General features: G+C 43.3%; 1 protein-coding gene across 23 annotated transcripts; it reads right to left on the reverse strand.

Moving 5' to 3' along the window:
- Positions 1 to 367: 367 nt before the first annotated feature.
- Positions 368 to 19,920, reverse strand: TPM1 (tropomyosin 1). Of its 23 annotated transcripts, none has more exons than XM_059823805.1 (10): positions 19,695 to 19,920; positions 18,952 to 19,077; positions 18,647 to 18,772; positions 12,502 to 12,635; positions 11,102 to 11,219; positions 10,595 to 10,665; positions 9,702 to 9,777; positions 9,082 to 9,144; positions 8,744 to 8,813; positions 368 to 988 (listed from the first exon to the last, which is right to left on the reverse strand). In XM_059823805.1, the coding sequence occupies exons 1-10, from the start codon at positions 19,806 to 19,808 to the stop codon at positions 906 to 908; spliced, it is 981 nt and encodes a 326-aa protein (XP_059679788.1). In that variant the 5' UTR covers positions 19,809 to 19,920; the 3' UTR covers positions 368 to 905. The 23 variants fall into 23 exon arrangements, with proteins under 23 accessions (XP_059679788.1, XP_059679792.1, XP_059679793.1 ...); XM_059823813.1 differs by lacking the exons at positions 9,702 to 9,777; positions 18,952 to 19,077 and adding exons at positions 7,385 to 7,463; positions 10,268 to 10,343 and having other exon boundaries at positions 904 to 988; XM_059823807.1 differs by lacking the exon at positions 368 to 988 and adding an exon at positions 7,381 to 7,463.
- Positions 19,921 to 20,576: the final 656 nt, after the last annotated feature.

Here is a 20,576-nt window from a genome sequence, read left to right on the forward strand (position 1 = left end):
ACACAGCAAACTAATGTGATAAAAAACAAATCACAGGAGAGCAAAATTTAAAAAATGTCCTAAAATGTGCATTTTATTCCATATCATTATACAATGTTTACATACAGGTATACTTAAAACTGCTCAAAGAAAGTGTGAAAAAAAGTGAGGCGAATATCGGTTTATAATTTCCTCCCCCTCCCCAAAATCCACACAAATAAAATACATTTTAAAACAATCTCTTCCAAATTTATGTTTTCTCCTGAATTTATTGAATCTTTCATTTCAACATGAAAAATACAATCAAATGAATACTCAAGGTGAAATGCTGACCTACACTTCTGTATTGAGTTGCAAGAACACGATTTAAAACCTCCAGAAGCCTTCACTTTTCTCTGTTGCTTACATACCTTCGTTTTATTGAATTAGAAGGCACAGAAAGTCCAAATCCTCACAGATCAATAAAATTCTGATAATAATAAATTACTGTTCTGCATAACTCCTGACTTGTCTGATATCAAACAAAAGACTTTAGTAGAACCTTTTGTTCAAAATAGCACCATTTCCACCTGATCTCTCTTGAATAGGAATCATTATTCTTGTTAAAAATTGTAGTTGGCACTTGAGGTGGGACACTTTCTGCCACAGCCAGGATTCTTCAAAGACTAAGCATACTCAATTGCTGAACTCTCTACAAAGTGTAGGTAACATTTTTGTTGGGAAATGGCACATTTAAACCATAACGTAATATAGCTTAACCCGCATATGGCTTGCCCATTTTGGTGTTTCCCTGACCCCTGCCTGATAATTTAGCAGATGTTCTTGTGAATGTGGCGAAACTAAAATAAAGACACATTTATGGGGTTTCACGGCAAGCAGGTGTAAAAATAATAAAACAAATAATGTGGTTGCTGCTAAGAAGGTTTTCACATGTTGTTTAACTCCAGTAAAGTTTGATCCAGCATCTGATGCATACTAAGGTTTTCTTCTTTGGCATGCGCCACTTTCTCTGTTGTGGGATTAGAAAATTAAAAGATGAATAGCAGTTCTTTGGAGGCACTGATTCTCAGAACACGAAGGCATGCAATCATCATCTCTATTGGAGGCTTTAGAAAGTTAAGAAATGTGCATGCTCATAAATACCAATGTCCCCAGACAACACAACTAGAGAGAATTCCAATTTAATAAAACAAATGGCAACTAAAGCAAGTTTAGAACTGTTTACAGCTGCATTTGTTAAGAAAATGCACTGCCAACAGAGACACAATTCTTGCATGTTCTGGAAGCTCTTTGCTTCCAGGAACATGGGATGGTGAATGGCTTTTTTTTTTTTTTTTTAAGTAGGGCAATAAAGGAGAAAATAATTAAGTTTTTTGCAATCCATACTTTGTTTCATGTAATTCAGAACTTGCAAAGAACAAAAAAATTACAACCAATCTCTTCAGTGAAGTGACCTTTAAGAAATTTATTTCTTCTAGAAAATAAATAAAAACGAAGTTACTAGCTTTATGTCGCATGCACACTTTTATAGGACAGTCATTTAACACACTTATTTGATACAATAAATGAGCACAATGTTCTAGAGCTGCATCCTACCAGAATCCAGTAGTAGTAACTTCATACTAATGCAAGCATACCTTTAAACTGACCAGATATTTTCAGATGGAGCTCCCAGTCCTAGCTTTTTTTTTTTTTTTAAATTTTTTTTTTTCAAAGTCAAATACAAGCCCAATTCATAGTAATGCAAAATTAATGCATTAAAGTCTCCAGATAGCAAAACAGCTATAAGTATCCTTCATATTGGTTTTGAAATACAGAAATATGAATCCTGGTGAATATTTTTCTCTCATCCATGTTCCAGTAAAAATCTCAGGGCCAATTCATGATGTCAGGTAAACTGAGTGTCTCTCTACAAGGCAGGCTGTTAGCCAAAGAGCTTACTGCTCCTCCAAAGTAGGTGTGCATACAGATAATGAAAAGCCTCCTCCAGAAGAAGCATTTTCATATTTTTCCAACAGAAACTGAGAATTTAATCCATTAATTTATCACAGAATCAAGAGCCTGAGAAAATAAATTTCTAGGTTTCTTATTTCTAGATTTACTGATTGATTCTTAGGGAAATTTCAAAGAAGCGGTTTTTAAACAAGTTAACACTATAGTCACACTAAAGTTTAATCCTCATTCAATGCCAGCTTTAGTTCATTAGTTAGGCGACTGTTTTGCTCAAGTTGCTGGTAGAGTTGGTCTGTACAGGCAGCAAGCAGGTTAGAAGGGAAAAAAAGAGGCAGAATGAAGACAGATTAGACAGAGAAAACAGTTAGGTAAGAGTTAATAAAGAAACTGGTCACACCACAGACAGTTCAGTAACATACAGAAAACACATTTTACCTTTGTTTCTGGAACTCTAGTAATTAAATAGCTACTCCAAGGAACAGCTATTATAACCTATGAAGAACTGGCTAAGACTCCTGTTGTGGGGAACAGCTGTGAGACAGGTAAGTGGGAAGAGAAATGGAAGAACTGCAGCTATATTCCTAGAAGAACCAAGTCCTTCTTTAATCTTCAGGCACGATGCGTGTAAGATATGTTTTATGAGTGCCATTTTTCTTTGTAAACTATTTAAGATGTGATGGAACCTCACCTGCCAGTGGAGGGAAAGCAACTGCATCACAACCAGGGTAAGTAACAGCACGAGAGATGCTGGTAGCCAACTACCACTATGTCTGACTCAGTCTGTACTCCTTTCCTGGGGAATCTGACAGCTGAAATGCTATTTTTGGTAGAGAAACATACTTCTGTTACTGGTATCAACATACTTTGATACCTTTAAATGGTCCTGTTGTACTTCATAAGAAAACAAACCTAAACATTCAGTGAAAATGAAATGGAAACATGAAAACCTGTGTTGCTCAAATACAACAAACGGAGAGGATGGGTCACATTCACAGTCAAAGAGAACAGCCACAGCTGTCTTGTGACAGTGCATTTAGTGAGAGTTGTTCTGCAGAGTGAAAGAATGTTCTGTGGTGGTTTTTGACTGTCTTGTTTTCTCAGATTGTCCATATTCTTCTCAATAATCTATATATGAAACTGCGCTCCTGACCTCTTGATCCCAGATTATTCTCCTACAGGAAATGACTGTTTCTGATTCTTTTCCACAAGCTTCCTAACAGCTTCCACAGAAGTCCTCTTACCCTGCAGGCTCTGGACACAGCAATGGCAAAGCTGTGCCGTGATCTGGTCTGTAGGACATACTTGTGCTGTGAGCAACAACTCCTCACAGCTTCCTCCCCGGCCCAAACTCCAACAGCCAGCTCAGTAAAACCAGGGCACATTTCAGAACTGATCCTGGACCAGTAACAACTGGGTCTTCTCTGTCTTATCAGGATAATGTCACGTACATGTGGAAAAAACATCGAAAACTCGGAGTAGCTAAAATTTCGCTTTGTTTGGCAAAGTGTATTTAGTTGTTATTCAAACATGACAACATAATTTGAACTAAGAATGCTTACGTTCATCACAGAAAACTACTCTCTTTAATTGAGGCAGAGATTTACAGTATTTCTCAACATCCAAAATGAGACTAAAACCCCTGGGTAAAGCATGGAAAGCATTCAGTCAGCCCTTGATTAACCACAGGCAGTCTGCCTAGGTTGTGATTTACCACAGAGGTAGAGCCAAGGGCTGGCTCTGTAAGCAGCCACCTTAGGCCAAGCAGGGAGTTCAAGCTCTGGTGCGAACCCAGTGGGGCTCAGCCTCAGCACAGCAGAGAGCCGTGGCAAATGAGACATCAGAGCCAGCCTTGCACTCCTGTCAGCAAGCCTCATGTAGCTGACCAGCTACACATGGCCAGACCTTGTGGGATGTACAACATGATGCACAGGTCAGGTCCAACAGTGACAAGAGTGCTGAAATATGCTGCACTGAGAAATCACAACAGCTCTGTGGAGTCAAAATCAGTGCAGCAGGGCCAGCTAGGAATTCTGTATGCAGCTACCCGAGTATCTGCATTGCATTGCCCACTTCCAGTACTATGTCCAGCAATTCATCACCCTACAGTGCAGAGCGCTGATTATGTGTGTTTGAAGGGAAGATTTCAATACTGATGTTCAAAATTACTGTTTTAACAATTACCAGGTTCCTACATTGGATTTTGCTTTTTTTACTTCTCTTAAGAAACAACAGTATTGCAAGGAATTGAGGGGAAAAACAACACTGCTGACACAATAAACCAAACCACACAATAGATTAAGGGGTTGGAGTTGCTGCAGCATAAGTTACTCTGTCTCAGTTGACAAGTGACAGCTGACCATGTTCCCCATAACTCTTGCACTTGTGAAGTTAACCACGTTAGCTTCAGTCATTTTACAAATGCTCATCCCACTATATTTGGTTAAGCTTCACACTAAAGATTGTAATTTTCAGTTGCAATACACACAGTGTATAAACCCACTTACTCTATCTCAATTCATGATTAGTAAGTTATTGAACTGCATTATCTAGACTACCTGTGACTGCTGATACATACCCTGTACTTGGGCCTCACCCAATAGCCAGTAAAGTTAGGACATGGACCATGGGATAAAAAACTGGGATGAGACAAACTTATCTGAGGATGGCAGGGGGGAAAACAATGTATCCATTTGCAAGCCTTACTTGGAAAGCAGATTTTGGGGAGGGGAGAAAATCTAGCTTAGACTGCACTGCTGAATAATCTTGAACAAGAAAGCCACATTTACATTATTCTACAAGCTAAACACTAAAACTCAGCTACACTACGATGAGTTTATTTAGCTGTGGTGACTTAGCAACTTTAGCAATGTATACAGTGACAGGCATAATCAGAAATCAATCCAGTTTAAACTGATTAATGTGAACTGGAAAATAACTTCTTTCATTGAAGAAAACGAAGTTAAAATAATGCAATAAACTCTCTAGTAGCAAATAACGGTACAGAAAAGCAACGTGTCAGTATTTAATGCTTCCTCCTTAATTAGGCACTGCCAAATTAGCTGAAAGCCAACGTTTAGGCTTTCAAACCTCAAATCTGTACGTTCCACTTTGCAGCAGAGTAATTTCATTATGACAGTTTTCCTGCTCCAGTTCCGAAACATTTCACACGAGCCTGCAATTCAAACTCACAAGTCTGAGCTAAGCACGAGAGTGGAAAGCTGCTGAAACCTCCCTCCTGAACTTCCAATCCTATCATGTCACTCAAGAGAAGTATATTGTAAAAAACCCCAAAAAAGAAAAAAAACCCACCCCAAAAAAACAACCAAAAAACCCAAACCCAAACAGTTAGCAAGCAACATCTTCGCTAACTATGACTATTTTTGGCTGAAAAAAAGAATTTAAAGTTTTTTATATCGCCCCTTTAAATCTGTCTCATATTTACGTTAACCAACACACACGTTTATATAAAGACAGGAAGCCTTCAGCATCAAGCTAGGAGAAAGTTTCAGACTTTGAAGTGAAAAATCTGGTGTCAAGGACTTAACTGCTCTCTCAGCCATGTTCCCATGACCAAATGACCCCAAGGAAGTAGTGTCCTTGCAGATTTTGGCCTAACAATAATAACTGAAAAAAAAATCCCACTACATCTATTTGTCATTTTATCTGCATCAGATTTTGAGAAAGACTAAGATCATAAGTGGCCAGTTTTGACCTCAAAATACCAAGAGCAGTATTCTCATCCCACAGACGGCTATCACTGGCTTTGCATTGTCAACATTCAGACAAAAGTGTTTGCAGAAAAAAAATGGAAACACCAAAAAATGTAAATCCCTAATGGCAAAAAAAAAGCAATTTTTATTAATAACTGAAATAGTTACTTAAATAAATAAAAGGCAAGGGAATAGCAAAAGGGATACAGCTGGGATGTTTATTTTACATTGAGAGATGTAGAGTTTCTGTACAGCAGAGCACAAACAGAGCATGTTCTGAGACAGGTGCTAGAGGAATAGTCAAGTAAGCTAGAAGACAGGACAATGAACCCATGAAACATCCAAAGCTTGGAAAGATGTTTTATCCAACTTGATGAAGATGTCTTTGGAGAAGTGAAGCAAAGAAAATTATCTGCATGAAAAGAAAAAGTGAGATAAGGTAGGAAATAAAAAAGGTACAGTAAAGACTTCCAGAAAAGCAGCAACAGCACAGGAGAGCCCAGCATGCCAAGATGACTACTAGAGAAACACCACACCATGCTGGGACTGGAATGCTACAGTAATGTCCTCATGTACCCGTAGAGTACATTTAAAAGACTGTTTTCCATTTAGAAATACCCAAATTGAAGAAATACTGTAATCTCTGTACACAGAGGAGGAAAAAGGAAATCCATTTGCTTGATAAGCCACTGAGCAGAAGCATATGTTGGGGGGTGGGGGGAATTAAAAAAAAATTAAAAAAATCAAAGCATATAAAGCAGACATTAGATCCCTACTAAAAAGTTGGGAGAGAGAGAGGGAGGGAAGTACTGAACAGATATAGGGATGAAAGAAGGCAAAGAAAAAACATTTAAAATACGGGTGCATGCAAAATACATTTCAAACTCTTGAGCAAAGCTTATGCCTTGCTAAAAGCGTGCTAGCTTCCAAAAAAGAAATGCTGGGACTAAACGTCACACCTCACAAGCACTTGAGAGCCACAACTCTTCCTCTTTCCCATGTCAACTGTACAGGATTCATGCAAGTGAAAGGTATGAGCATGGGAAGGTGGATTTAGCATAGCTGACCTCTGTTCAGAATTTTAGGTTGACAGAAGAAGAGTCTGTTTGTATCAAACATTGCGTGGACTAGTGACATCTTACAATTGATTACTTCCCTTCTGCCTAATACACTCTTTATTTTTCTCCTTATGACTGAAGTTGGTATTACCACATTTTTAGCATATGCAAATTAAATTACTATTACCCTCCACAAAATACGCAGAAGCAACCTACAATTCACCTGTCACTTTTATGAGTTTAAATAATGAAGTATTTTAAAAATCAACTTCCACACTTGTAATTTAGTGATAACAACTGAAATTTTCAAAGCAGTCAAGGAAATTTAGATAAACACTTTGGGCCTGGTAGAAAACACTTGAACAGAGGTGAACTGAAAGGATAAATGCAGAGCTACAAACAAAGGGCAACCACAAGACACAAGGATTGCAGGTACAGAATGAAAGAGTTAACACGAGCTTAATCAGGCAGCTTACAAAATCACCATGAGTATTTACCAGGCTAGGCACAACACTCACCCACACTCTGCCACGGTAAAGAAATTGTTCATGGTATTTTGTACACCTAGTCTCGCTAAAGGAATGCGTCTCCCTCTACAGAGGGAGTATAATTTCACAAGGCCGGATACACACAATCAATGAGGGCAGGGAAGCAGGTGCAGGCACAAGCTGGGAAGACATTTACATGGAAGTCATATCGTTGAGAGCGTGGTCGAGCTCCTCGCTGATGGCTTTGTACTTCAGTTTCTGAGCATATAGCTCATCTAACATTCCCCCAAAGGAAGGCAGAGGTGTACAAGGAAATGCAGTGTGATCATGGGATGGAAGGTGAAGGTGGTGGCATGGGGTACCATCCAGAAGCCGTAGGAAAGGGGAAGAGCGCACAGAAAGAGGTGTTGCGACAGACAAAACAAAAATTACAAAATTAGAGAAGAACAAAAAAAAAATTTCAACAGTGAATAGTTTTATGTGACAAGTTCATTAACTGCATTGCCAGCGAGGCAACCTGTGATACAGAGAAAATGAAGGAAAGAAAGTGTACAACGGAAACAAAATCCATGTTTCACTGCCCTGGATTTTTGTTTTAATGCACATTAGGAGGGCACAGAGGAGCTAGGGAGAGAAGATCCAAAAATGGGGCTCAAGGAGGACGCTACCATTTATTTTCTACCACTTTTATTTTTTAAAACCCACTCTGGTTTTAAGTCAAAGCTTAGTTTCTTACAGCGATTTTTGTTCCTTCTAAAGACTTAGCTTTCTTCTCTGCTTCCTTCCTGAGTCAGTAATCATAAATTTTCAGCAGCTACCTAGATATTTCATACCCTTCATGCAGAAGTCAGCCTGCCATGCCAAGCAATCAAGCTTCTTAAAATCCTAGACTTAGTGTGTAACACAGCTGAACAATAAACTCCATATAAATTTTCATTACAAAGCACTATTGAATTATTTTCTCTGGAGGCAGAAAGCACATTCTACTATTCTACTGTAGTTCTGAAAGATTTATCAAAACCTTGAAACAAACTCTTTGAAGTTAAGTAAGCTGTCCTTCTGATTGTGTATACAATCCATTAGCTTTACTGACAAACAGCAACTGGTCTGCATCACAAAATGCCTGCCCTGACCCACACTTATCGCAGTAATAAATTAGGTTAGCTTGCTACATTCCTAATAACTACAAACATAACACTGCTGCTCTTCAGCTTTTTAGCAAGATAAGACTACTACTTATCATCTAATCATTTACCCTATACATTTATATACCTCCAAGTAGAAGAGTATAAAGCAAAAAAATGAAAGGAGTCTTGAGAGCATGAGAGAAAAAGGAACAGGCAAGAGCAAAACACTGTTCACCTGAAGCATTTAAGTTATCAATACATTTCAATTGGAAAACATGTTGCCTATTTTACTCTTTAGGTAGACCCATTTATATAAGCAGGACCTGTTAGGTGACTAGAATTGGATACTAAAAAAAACCCCAAGAGGAGAATAAAATATCTATTTGCTATGTATTTCCATAGTAAGTGAGAAAACCAAAACCCCATACCTTCTAGGTCATCAATGCTCTTCTCCAGCTTGGTTACTGACCTCTCAGCAAATTCAGCACGGGTCTCAGCCTGAAGTCGAGACAAATACAAACTATTTTAGGAAACACGCACGTAGTGAAGGAAACGTTTACAAATAGATGAGCAACAAATCAAATGAGAAAAAAAGTACAATGAGAGGAGGCAAATAATAAGGGGATACTAATTTTTAGAAGAAACATTTAACACTAAACTGTCTCCAAAATGACGTGTTCATCCTTAGAGCATTAAAGCAGTGTTTATATTAAAAGAATCAAAGTTGCATTGGATGATCTGTTGTAAAGAACAGCTCTAATTTTACCTCCTTCAGTTTGTCAGTCAGGACTTTAATCTCCTCTTCATATTTGTCTTCCTTCTGCGAGTACTGTAATTAGAAAGAGGATCACTGATGTTAGACCAAGTATTCTAAATATACAAAAAAATACCACATTCAAGACTCTCTTCTAATAGATCAACTGTATACAAGAAATTAGTATGGGTATAACTAAACTAATTCCACTTACCAGACTGTGGTAATGCACAGTTTATTACAAGAGCCAAACTTCCCTTGAGTTATATTCCAGTGCTATACAGTAAGAACTCTGAGTAGAAATTAGTACTACAGTTTTAAAGAGGAGCAGCATTTGGAGAAATTTAATGTTAGCACACAAATGCCATTTTGAGGGACATTCTATAAATAATATTTAATTCTGTCAGACTACTTAACAGAACATGTGGTCAAATAATACTGACCTATTCGGAACTAGAAGGAATGCTAGGTTCTGCGAAGAGCCAAATATGAATTGAGTAGTAAGTCCAAATGCTTCTACTGACAATGGCCTTGCTGAAATGCTGCAAACGGACCAGCATATAAAGAAAACCCCACAGGCCAATGCAGATGACAATGTAAGGGACATATTCTCATGTAAGTCTCTAGCCTACCTTCTCAGCCTGAGCCTCCAGCGACTTCAGGTTGTTGGTCACAGTTTTCAACTCCTCTTCAAGCTCAGCACATTTGCTGTTATTTCGGAAGGAAGGCAGGAAAGGAGCGGATGGAAGATTCAGTCAAGCAAAAGAAACAGGAGAAAATAGGGGGAAAAGACAGAGAAAAATGAAAACAATTACAGAGCAAAAGAATGGCCTCAAAAGCAGCTGAATCCATCACAGATTGAAAGCAACTCTTTATGATGCCAAATTCCATTTCAAGTGTACATTAAGACGACGACCAGACAGAAATTATCTACAGCCCTTGGCTTACAAAGAAATATTTACACAGCCTTTACACGTGAGACAGTTCAGCTTCTTTTTGGCTGCACAAGAGATCAGTTTTAAAGGTAAAAATGAATAAACAAACAAAAAAAAGACCAAAGAAAACCACCAAAGCAAGATGCAAAGAGAGTAAAGAGCGTAGTGAGGACTTATTTGTTACTACTGAGTGGGCTAACTGGCTATGGAAGCTGAGACTTGGGTTGCAGTTAAACCTAAAAACTGTTTATTAGTATCAGTACCTTATCCTCTGCAGCCATTAATGCTTTCAAGGTTTGATCCATTATTCTTAACTGTTCTTCCAGCTGTCGGACTTGGCTGTTAGTGAACACATGAAATGCACAAAAGCCATTCACAAAATCAGTGTGCAGGTACAGCATGCAGTGACAAAACACACGCGCACACACATATGAACACATCTACTTTGGCGTTGACCATTTATTTCAACCATTAGAGTAAATGAGCAAAACATAGCTTTGAGCTGAACACACAGTGTACTGCCAATGTTTCATGCTGTTACAGTTGTTTTCTAGCATCTCACACACATCTCGGGGCAGTTCAACACTTACCTTTCTGATAGTTCAGCACGTTCCTCAGCCCGCTCCAGGTCACTCTCAATGATCACAAGCTTACGAGCCACCTACAAGAAAAGGCAAATGACAATCAGGGATATTACGCTGCTGCAGCACACATCACCTATTTCTAGAACCTACAAAGCAGGGAGTTGGGCGTCTTTCCATTTTTTGGTCAACACGTAAGTTTTGATTATGGGACATGATTATTCATTTGACTCTTTGCTATCTGACATTTTTCAGGACCTCTCTTTCATTCACTGAAAGGCAGCTTAAAAACGGGGAATACTCAAACATTTTAGTGCAAAGATCTGAGCACAGATCTCCTGCCACCTTATCCGCTGAGGTATCCGGGTGCCCATTTTTTCTTCCACAGCTGCAAAGAGTGGTGTTTGTGATCTTTTGAACTTGAAAGGCAAAGGGAAGGAAAAAAAAAAAAAAAAAAGAATTATAGGCACAACCTAAAGGGCTTTAGAAACAGATGACCTGCACTCAAGACCTGACCTCTTCATACTTGCGGTCAGCCTCTTCAGCAATGTGCTTAGCTTCTTTAAGCTGGATCTCTTGGATTTCCATCTTCTCTTCATCCTTCTGGGCTCTATTTTCAATGACCTTCATTCCTCTGGAAGACATGAAAAACAGGAAATGCAAGGTTCAAGACTTGCCAGTTTATCTCCAGCTCTACTACTACTGGAGTGCAACATTCAGACAGGTGTATTAAGGTGAACGAAGCACATCAGATACTTGATTCTTCACACCACAGATCTAGTCCTGTGCATTCACACTTCAGAAGTTCAAAGGAAAGAAGCATGTCTTAGGAAGAAAGAAAATTTAATTTGTTTAGCTCTTACCAGAGTTCAGCTGTACTATTCTTTTTCATTTTAAACTGAAGGAAAACTGATCTTACAGAAAGATAAATAAAGGGTCTTGCTTCTAAAGACATAATAAGACAACTAAAGACACCTGTGCTTTTACACTCATCGTGAAACAGCATATTACAACCCCTGCAGGACTGACAGGCATTATGTTTATGAGCCAAACAGATTGCCATGAGTTTTGCCATGTCAGAGCCCTAGAGCACTGAAGCTCTCTGTGCTCTGCATAAGCAAAATTTAACTCCTTCATAGCAGGAAACATTGCATATTGACCCTTCCATGCCTGTTTGACCCAAATTCTCTTAACTATTTCACAACGCACTGTGAGTCTCAGGCACTTTTGTTTTCAACAGGCTGCATCATTACTGAGGTAGAAATACATACGCAGAATACGTAAGATTCTTTCCCAATAAAAGGTACTATCACAGATGTAAAATACAATTTGTAGAAGAGGAGATCTTCCTTTGTAGAAGTAAAAGAGGAGATCTTCCAAAGCTAACAAATCTTGAGCTCCTAACTTATATTAAGTACTTCTGGAAATCCCAGCCTAAATCTGAAGGAATTATCATGCTCTCTCCTTTGCTCACCTTTCATGTACCAATCTCGCCAACTGGAGAACCAAAGCCTCTTCCAGCACTCTGCTATTCTCCAGATGAGATTTTCCACCCACAATGAATTCAAGAATCACCCAACAGCACAAAAGTACGCATCACCCTCAAGAAGTTGTCATCCAAATACAGAAGTCTGGGCTGGGCCAAGCAGTTTTCCCAGGAAGTGGCACGATACATCAAAAGCCCTGCCCCACTTAAATCTTATCTTTACAACTGAGACATGAACAAGAATTCAAGCCTACACATTTTGGACATCCCTACAGACAAGCTGTAACTGAAGTCCGTGTAGGCAAAGGAAGAGTGGATTACACATGTTCAGAGACATAGGAGTGGTTTAATTTATTTCCCTAACCCACACCCTGGCAATTATCATCTTTGTCATAAGGGTAAAGATCCCTTCAAGAGTGGCCCCACCCACCTTTCACTCTCATCTGCAGCCTTCTCTGCCTCCTCCAGCTTCTGCAGGGCAGTAGCCAAGCGCTCCTGAGCCCGATCCAACTCTTCCTCAACCAGCTGGATGCGTCTGTTCAGAGAAGCTACTTCACTCTCAGCCTAAGCAGAGAAGAACAGAAATTCATAATAAGGCACACACCACCTCTTGTAAAAGATTATCCCACATACCTGCTTAGTGCCATTTAACAGCACTTCAGTAATTTCTGACTTCATCCACTAAAAAGCCCATACACAGAGGTGTACGTGCCCTCACTGAATTACGAAGTTATTGCTTAATGAAGGAAGAAGTGATTAATGCTTCCTTTAAATGAAGCACGTTAAGGACTGTACAATTTGTACTAGAAAGAACTGCACTGGAAGAGTTATGCATCATTCCCTAAATATTTTCTGTTACTGTATTTGCAGACATTAATCAATTGTAGTCTTCCCCCTTCCTTTACTTCCCCCGGATTTGCCTCTCTTGCATTACCTGTTCACTTCATCTTCTGTATAACACTTGCAACCCATCTGCCTCTTATCATTACAAGCTTTTACTTCTGACATTCTCAAACCTACACTTGCTTAAGTTGCAGAGTAAGTTCTGTAACAGCCTTCTCATAGTAATCTCATTATTAAACTTTATTTCTTTCAAAAACTTATTAAGCACAAAATATATGTAAGAAGGTCATTATTCTAAAAAGTTAATTACTTCCAATAATAACAGTTACTCTTAATTAGTACTGAAAACATTCTTGCTATATATCAGAAAGCACACATCTGAATTTCCTATGATGTCTAGTTGGGGGGGAAAAAACCCAACCTTCTATCAAAAGTAGATACCAAAAGTATCAGTTTGGTACTTTTTCTTCAGTTAAGTATTTAAGGAACTTATTTGTTGCTTTTACTAACCAGAGGCAGCTGGATACAGCTCACCACAGCTAAAATTTTGTTGTACATAACACAAGTAAGAATAACTTACACACCAGACAAGTAAAACCACCTTTGACGTAACAGTAACATTGCCCCCCTAGAACGATTGGACGTAACACATAAACAGGGAAGCAAATACACATTTGAACATTAATGAGTATTGGCAGTGAACATGTAGAAGCAGCAGCAGAAGAGACTACATCCTTGGAGATCCACATTAACCCAAATACAAAATATTTAGCTATGTAATCAAGCAGTAGTAGTCCAAACCTGTATTTTCAGACTTCTGGCTTTAAACAGTAAGAACGTGAACATTCCGATTTGAGAAAGAAAACAATCTTTCCTAAATGTTACCCTTGGGAAATCTGTACTCTTACAAGTTTATTATCATCATGTCAAGACTCCTCATCACCACAAGAGCATACAGAATGCTTAGAAAACACAGGGTGACTAAAGTTCAAGTTTTTACTTCCTGCTCCAGTAACTCAGTGAGGGTTTACCAACCAGCCTTATATGGCCCAAGTTATTCTTCTGCCGAGCAGGACTTCGCTCCTTATATGGTAAGGAAGGAAAAAACCCCAGTGACATTAAGGGGCACTCCCACAGCTAACAGACAAACATAACCTTCTGTGTTTTTCCCATAGCACTTACACACCACATATTTTTACAATGAGCGATGACATGGATAAGTTACCATTGGGTGTTAGCTATTACTGTTTTAAGAGAGATTCTGTTTTCCAGAAGAAAAAAAAAAAGCATTCTGAAAACGTGATTACCAACAGCCCCTTGAGATGCATGCACTCAAAACAGAAGAGATTCTTTTTTAAGGCAATGGCTGGCAGAGTCTTCAAACTTTTAACAATCTGGTTTAACGATCAAAAGCTGTAAGCTGTGATATGTTTTGGCCACAGCTTTAGCTTTTTCATTGTTCGCGTATCTGTACCTTGCACAGGAAGAAAAAAAAAAAACAACAAAACAACCCTAGCTGGTCACGTGCTATACATGTAAAGCATTACACTAAGGGAAGGGTCAGATTCACACCTCAGCTCGCTTGCTGCAATGTTCTCAAAGCCTCCCTCCTCAAGCATGCAGAAATACAGCTGCGACAAAAAAATAATCCATACATAGCCAGCATTATAGAAGAGGCACAGGTTTACATGTGCCTGTGAGTTCAGTTTTCTGCCTTTATTCACTCCAGCACTGACCCCTCCAAACAAAATCTTAAATACCATGCAGATGTACTCTACAGAATTCCACATCATCCGCATAAGCCAACTCAAGGGAAGAGAGAAACATTAACCTTTAGGATCTTAAGCCTTATAGCTAGGTGGCTGAGTTCTAATGGGAAGACTTCACCAGCAAGCTGTAATCACCCCTCCAGTGCTATTCCTTCTGCCACAAAAGGTAACAGCGAAGCTTCCCATTTTAATAGAAATCCCCTAATACGTTGTTTAGAACCATATGCATTGCTGAAAGTAGGAAAATAGGTGTCTTTTACTCCACAAAGCTTAGAAAACGAGTACAGTTTTCTTTAAAGACAGAAACCCTGATGAAGCAAGTTAACGAACGTGACGTGATCCTTCACTGAAAAAAATGGATATGTGAAGTGATTTGCAAGAATGCAGTAGTTACGCAAGTGTAAGGAACCGTATTTTGCCCCTTTGGAAAAATCACCTGCAAGTAATCAGAAGACTCTTCCTTTGAACTTGCTGCCCAGAATGTGCAGAAAGCCCCATATTATAAGGAAATCTAATAGTCACCATTTTTTGTATTGTAATAAACTACATGAATAAGAAATTTGTTCTTTTGCATCACTTTTACACAACCACTGAAGGCACTAAAATAACCGCAAAGGACACTGTATGTTTTATAGCAGGAAACATTAAGTTACAGCTGCTAGAATTCCCCAAGGTCAGTGGCAAGGCAAACAAGAGCCCTATCAGTTTTTTGCTGTAACTGCCACCCATAACTACATTTGTCTGCTACAGTGAGTCTGTGCTGCTCACACCTGACCTTGTCTCTGCCTAAAACCGTGCCTACTGTTCTTTTCCCATCTTAGCTAGGGGTTTTGACAAGCTAAACATACTACAAAGATATAGTGACAGGGACCACATGATCATATTGTTGTGGTATTCTCAGATACTGTGGGTAAGTACTTGGATGTAGCCATCTCAGGTTCAGTTCCAAGTACATAACCTCTTAACAGTCGGCATGCTGACTTCCCAGTTGAACTCGTTTGGATGGGATAAGCAGACAACTGGCACTTGGAAAAAAGAAAAAAAACCAAAACACAAAAGCTTGCACAGAACCTAATAGAAAGCACCCAATGTCAAATATCTCACCTAAGTTCAACCTCATTCCAGCTCAGCATTTAGCTGCTGGCCAGCAGACCTAATGCAGTCTACTTACGCCCCGCAGCTTCGTCTGCCCCACGCACCACTTAGATCACTGAGCCGGAAAGTACAGGACTCCAGGCCGAAGACCGCAGTGACCCACTCTTCACCCGCGGCCCCGGGCCTGCCCGCCGGGAACAGCGGCCTCCGCCCACAGCGCGGGGAAGGGGGCACCGCAGCGGCCGGCAGGTAACCATTTTTGTCGGAGACGGCAGCCAAGGGAGCAGCCGCCCGACCCCGCCGGCCGAGGAGCGGCGAGACTCAGCCGCGCCCCGGGACCCACGCCTGACTCCCCCGCCCGCTCCCACCGGGCCGCGGCCCCCGGGCCGAGCCGGGCCGGGCCGAGCCGAGCAGGCAACCCTACCTCCTCCCGCAGGGCCCGCTCCTGGTCCACCTCCCGCTGCAGCCGGCCCGCCCGCTCCTCGGCGGCGTCCGCCTGCTCCTGCAGGCTCCGGATCTTCCTCCGCACGGCCTCCAGCGAGCTCATCGCCGCCATACCCGCGTCCTGCCCGGCCTGCGCCACCTCCCTCCGCCCGCCCCAGCCCCGGAAGTCCCCCCGCGCCGCAACGCACCGCGCACCGGGGCGGGGCTGCCGGCACCGAGCTGCCGGCACTGAGCTGGGAGCGGCGCGGCGCACCGCTGGGGCGGGCACAGAGGCAGGGCCCGGGCAGAGGCCGACCCCAGCCGGGAGAGGGCTCTGCGGCGGGGCCGGGCGGGGTCGCGCCGGGCCGTAGGGTCCGCCGGGGCGGCGGCCGTCGCCAGGTGGGCGCGCTGGGGCGGCGGCGGCAGCGCCCCCTGGCGGCGCAGCGCGCAGCCTCCCGCCGGCCGTCCCGGGGCCGGGGCGGGGACCCGCCTTCTCCCCGCAAACCGCCCCGGTTTGAGCGTAACAAAATGACGCTGAGCAACCTGCCCCCGCCAGCTGCCGCTGCACCTGGCCTAGCTCCCGAGACACCGGGAGGGGAGAGGGAGCCGCGGCTGCCCCCTCCAGGTGAGGTGGCTCAGGGGATGTGCCTGGCTTTTGGGAGGTGAGTAACACCGGCGAGGTAGGGTTTCCTCATCCCCCTGTGTAAGGCCAGTCCACCAGCCCAGGGAGCCGGCACTCCCTCCCCTGCCCGTGTCCTCTTCCTAAGGCTTGGAACTATCCAAACTAGTAGCGCAAATACTGGGTCAACTGCAATACCCCAAAGATACTCCACATTGCCAAAAAAGAGAGAGATTCTTAAAATGTCAGCCATATTCCACGCATGCCATTAAGTACAGCAACAGTACCTTGATGAAAACAAGCCAGACACTTGCCTACCCTCTGCCTCAGGGATGACTGCAAATAAAATTGCCCTCAACTAGCTTTCAAACACTGTTTTCCAGCACAGGAAAACGGCATTGGGATTGGTTAGGAAGATCATTCTTTTCAAAACGAGAATCTAGTAGCATTTCTCCTGCCTTCATCCTAGGCGAGCTATTTCCAAATAGTCTGCATACTTTTCCTTATAAGGAATATCTCCCCTGGATCTATATGCGGTTCCTTTGAACAAGTTAAATAAACGTTCTGCTAGGAAGCTGCCTCTCATCTATGCAGCCATACACAGAAGACAGACATCTGATGCACATTACACACAGAACCCTCTCCCGTTCCTACACATGCTTATGTTTGTTAAGTTCTTGAGTTCTCTTTCAAAGCTATACAACTTAATTGCCATACTGGAGTTAAACCTTTTTTATCCTTTGTTCATTTTAGAAGTAAAATAAGATAAAAGCATGTTGTCCTTCATGCAAAGTTGTTTTTTGTAACATTTCCCCTTCGAAAAGTATCCTTCCTCCCCCTGAAATACTTTGCTTGCTTCATCTGTGGCAACTCCTCTTTTTATTACGGCTTTGAGGTTAATTTTTAAAGCTGAGTTATAGGAAAAGAACGGTCATCGCTTTGGAAATACTGTGGTTTCACCTAATCCTGTAATTCAGACCTGAGATTCACTCAGAGAATTGGATGGTACAGCAGCAGCCACAGAGATCTGGACCTTAACTACACAGACAGTAAACTCGCATGGTTCCATGCATGCAACACATGAAATGCATGTCAGAGGTGGACAGGTGGGTGGGATGAGGCCCTGGGAGAGGCACAAGCGCTTGCATTATTACCATATAAAGGGCTGAGCTATATATATCTCCCAGCTTGCTCCCAGGATCCCTGTCCTCCGAACTGCAAACCTATCAAGTATCATCTTCTGGATAATTTTCTCTCACACAGGACTAGACTTCCCTTTAACAAAGGAAACAGTTCCAGTGATTTCCAGGAAAAAAAGCACAGGAGAGAATCTTGTATCTCAGGGACTAAGGAGTGAGCCAAACCAGTATCTAGCAGCAGTTCTAACGCACCTGTGCATACGAACAGCTCTCCTGAAAACAGAACTAGCAGCCATTGCTCTTCTGGATCTCCCTCTCCTGGATCTACTTGCTATTAACTCTCTGAGTCTGCTTCACTATCAAGACAGTAGTGTTCCAGCCTGAGCCGTTTTCCCCATCACCTGAACGGACAATCCACCCTTTCTTTACTTTCACGTCTAGAGCAGCAAGTACACATGAAAAGCATGTGTCGAGTGAGCAGAAACCCAATCAAATGCCTCTGATAGCGTGCAAACCTCATGCAAGGAGGCAGTGGTGTGTGTCCCACCTCCCTGCCCAGGAGGTGCCTGGACCCTGCCCTCTGCGAAGCTTTGTAGTGCTGCTTGGTAGGAGTCCTGGCTGTCCTGTGCAGAGGGAGTGTGTGGTTTCTGTACTGGGGTACTGGTGAAAGGGATGGGGGTAACTTACATCTGTGGCCTTTTTGTCAGCCAGTTCCAACTTTTCCTGTGCATCTTTAAGGGACTCGGAGTATTTGTCCAGCTCATCCTCAGTGCCCTTCAGCTTCTTTTGTAGAGCCACCAGCTCGTCCTCCAGCTGTGATACGGGTGGAAAGTGGTGGAGAGGGGAGGGCGGGCAGGAAAAGGTGCAGCAGGCAACGTGATCGTGCAAAGGGAGAAGTGCGAGTGCAGAAGAGACAGAAAAGGACAGACGGACAGAGAGAGAGAGAAGGAGAGACAGTTAGATTCTCTTTGCTTGCGGCAAGGGCACGATACCTTGGCAGCATTCTCCTCTGCGGAGAGGAGGCTATCCTCAGACTTGTGTAGCTCTTCCAGCACTTGGTCCCTTGCATCCTCCGTCACATGCAATTGCTTTTCCAATTGCACAATGTCATCCTCTAACTAGGTGCACAAGAGGAAATACAACGCACAAATATGTTTCTCCCTGGGCTTAGAAAAGTGGGAAATTAATTTTTAAATCCCTCTCCCTTCCTCCCGCCTCCTTCAGGATCTCCCAGAAACATGCAACCGATGTGTCCCCTCCCCCAAACGAATAAAGCCCCAGGTGTAAACCAGGGGGTTGGAGAAGGCCAGGAAAATGGGACACACATCTGGGGGTGGGGGTGGGTGGGCACAGTGGGAATCGGACAAGTCTGCTGAGTGGTGCTAGAGAGGGCAAAGACAGCTTAAAGTGTCCTTTGCCAAATCGCACCAGGTGCTCGAGGCAGCCTCTCACAGCCGTGCCCCTCTGACAAAGGCACAGAGGCCATGCGGCTGTCCCGGGGGCCGCTCCCCAGCTGGGGTAGGGGGCACGACCTCCTGCGGGGCCCCCAGGAACCTCCAGCCAGGGACTACCAGGGTGAAGCTCTGCCTTAGGAAAAGTTCAACCAGTTCTGCAGAGGATGGGGGAATACAACAAGGTACATTGGCGGGGGGGGGGAGGGGGGAAGAGAGGGAGAGGAGTCGTCTGGAAAGATTTGCGCCCCGGCGCTGGCCGCGCCCGGGCCCTCAGTGCAGACCTGCTTGCTTCTCTCCTCCGCTGCCTTCTTGTCCGCCTCGGCTTGCTCGGCTCTGTCCAAGGCGTTCTCCTTGTCCAGCTTCAGCATCTGCATCTTTTTCTTGATGGCATCCATGGCGGCGGTGGGCTAGGGCGCGTCCCCGCGCGAATTGCACCCGAAAACAAAACTTGAAAAGCTGCCCCGAGTCCGAGACCCAGCCGCGGCCCCCGAGGGAGCGGCGCGGAGCGGCGCGGAGCTGCCGGGCGGCGGGCCTGATCCGTGCGGGACGGGGCGCCGGCGGAGTGCAAGCGGCGGGCAGGGAGCGCCTCACAGATATGTACTTTCCCAGGGGGCTGACTGCATTCCTCAAGACATCCAATACTTTTTTGGAAAGGGCTTTTTTTTTTTTCCTCCCTCCTCTGTTCGTCCCTACCCCTTTCCCTCTCTCACTCCCCCCCGGCTTTTTTCGGATGCTCAGCGCTCCCATTCGCTGCTGCCTGCCATTTGACCGTAGATATGACTATATATGGGATGCGATGGGCGAGGTAAGGCGGGGGAGCAATTTGTTCCCATTTCCAAATAGGCAGGACGGGACGTTTCGCTGCTCCTCCTGGGAGGGGGGGAAAAAAAAAAGCAGCAGCAAGCTGGAGCCCAGGGAGCGGAGGAGACGGCCGCGCAAGCTGCTCGGGGCGGGCAGGGCGTCTAGGTGACACCAGCCCCGTGCTGGAGCCGTCCCCACCCGTGGAAATCAATCTGTTTTAAAGCAGGAGGGTTGCGGAGCCGGCCGCACTAGGCGGCAGGGGAACACGCGGGGCTGCGGGGGGGGGGGGGGGGGGGGCAGCTGGAGGGGCAGTAAGAGTTAACTGCATGCACGTACGGCATGAATGCGTTTTAAGCGCTCCC

Source organism: Gavia stellata, chromosome 13 (assembly GCF_030936135.1).
Source record: "Gavia stellata isolate bGavSte3 chromosome 13, bGavSte3.hap2, whole genome shotgun sequence".
Taxonomy (NCBI): domain Eukaryota; kingdom Metazoa; phylum Chordata; class Aves; order Gaviiformes; family Gaviidae; genus Gavia; species Gavia stellata.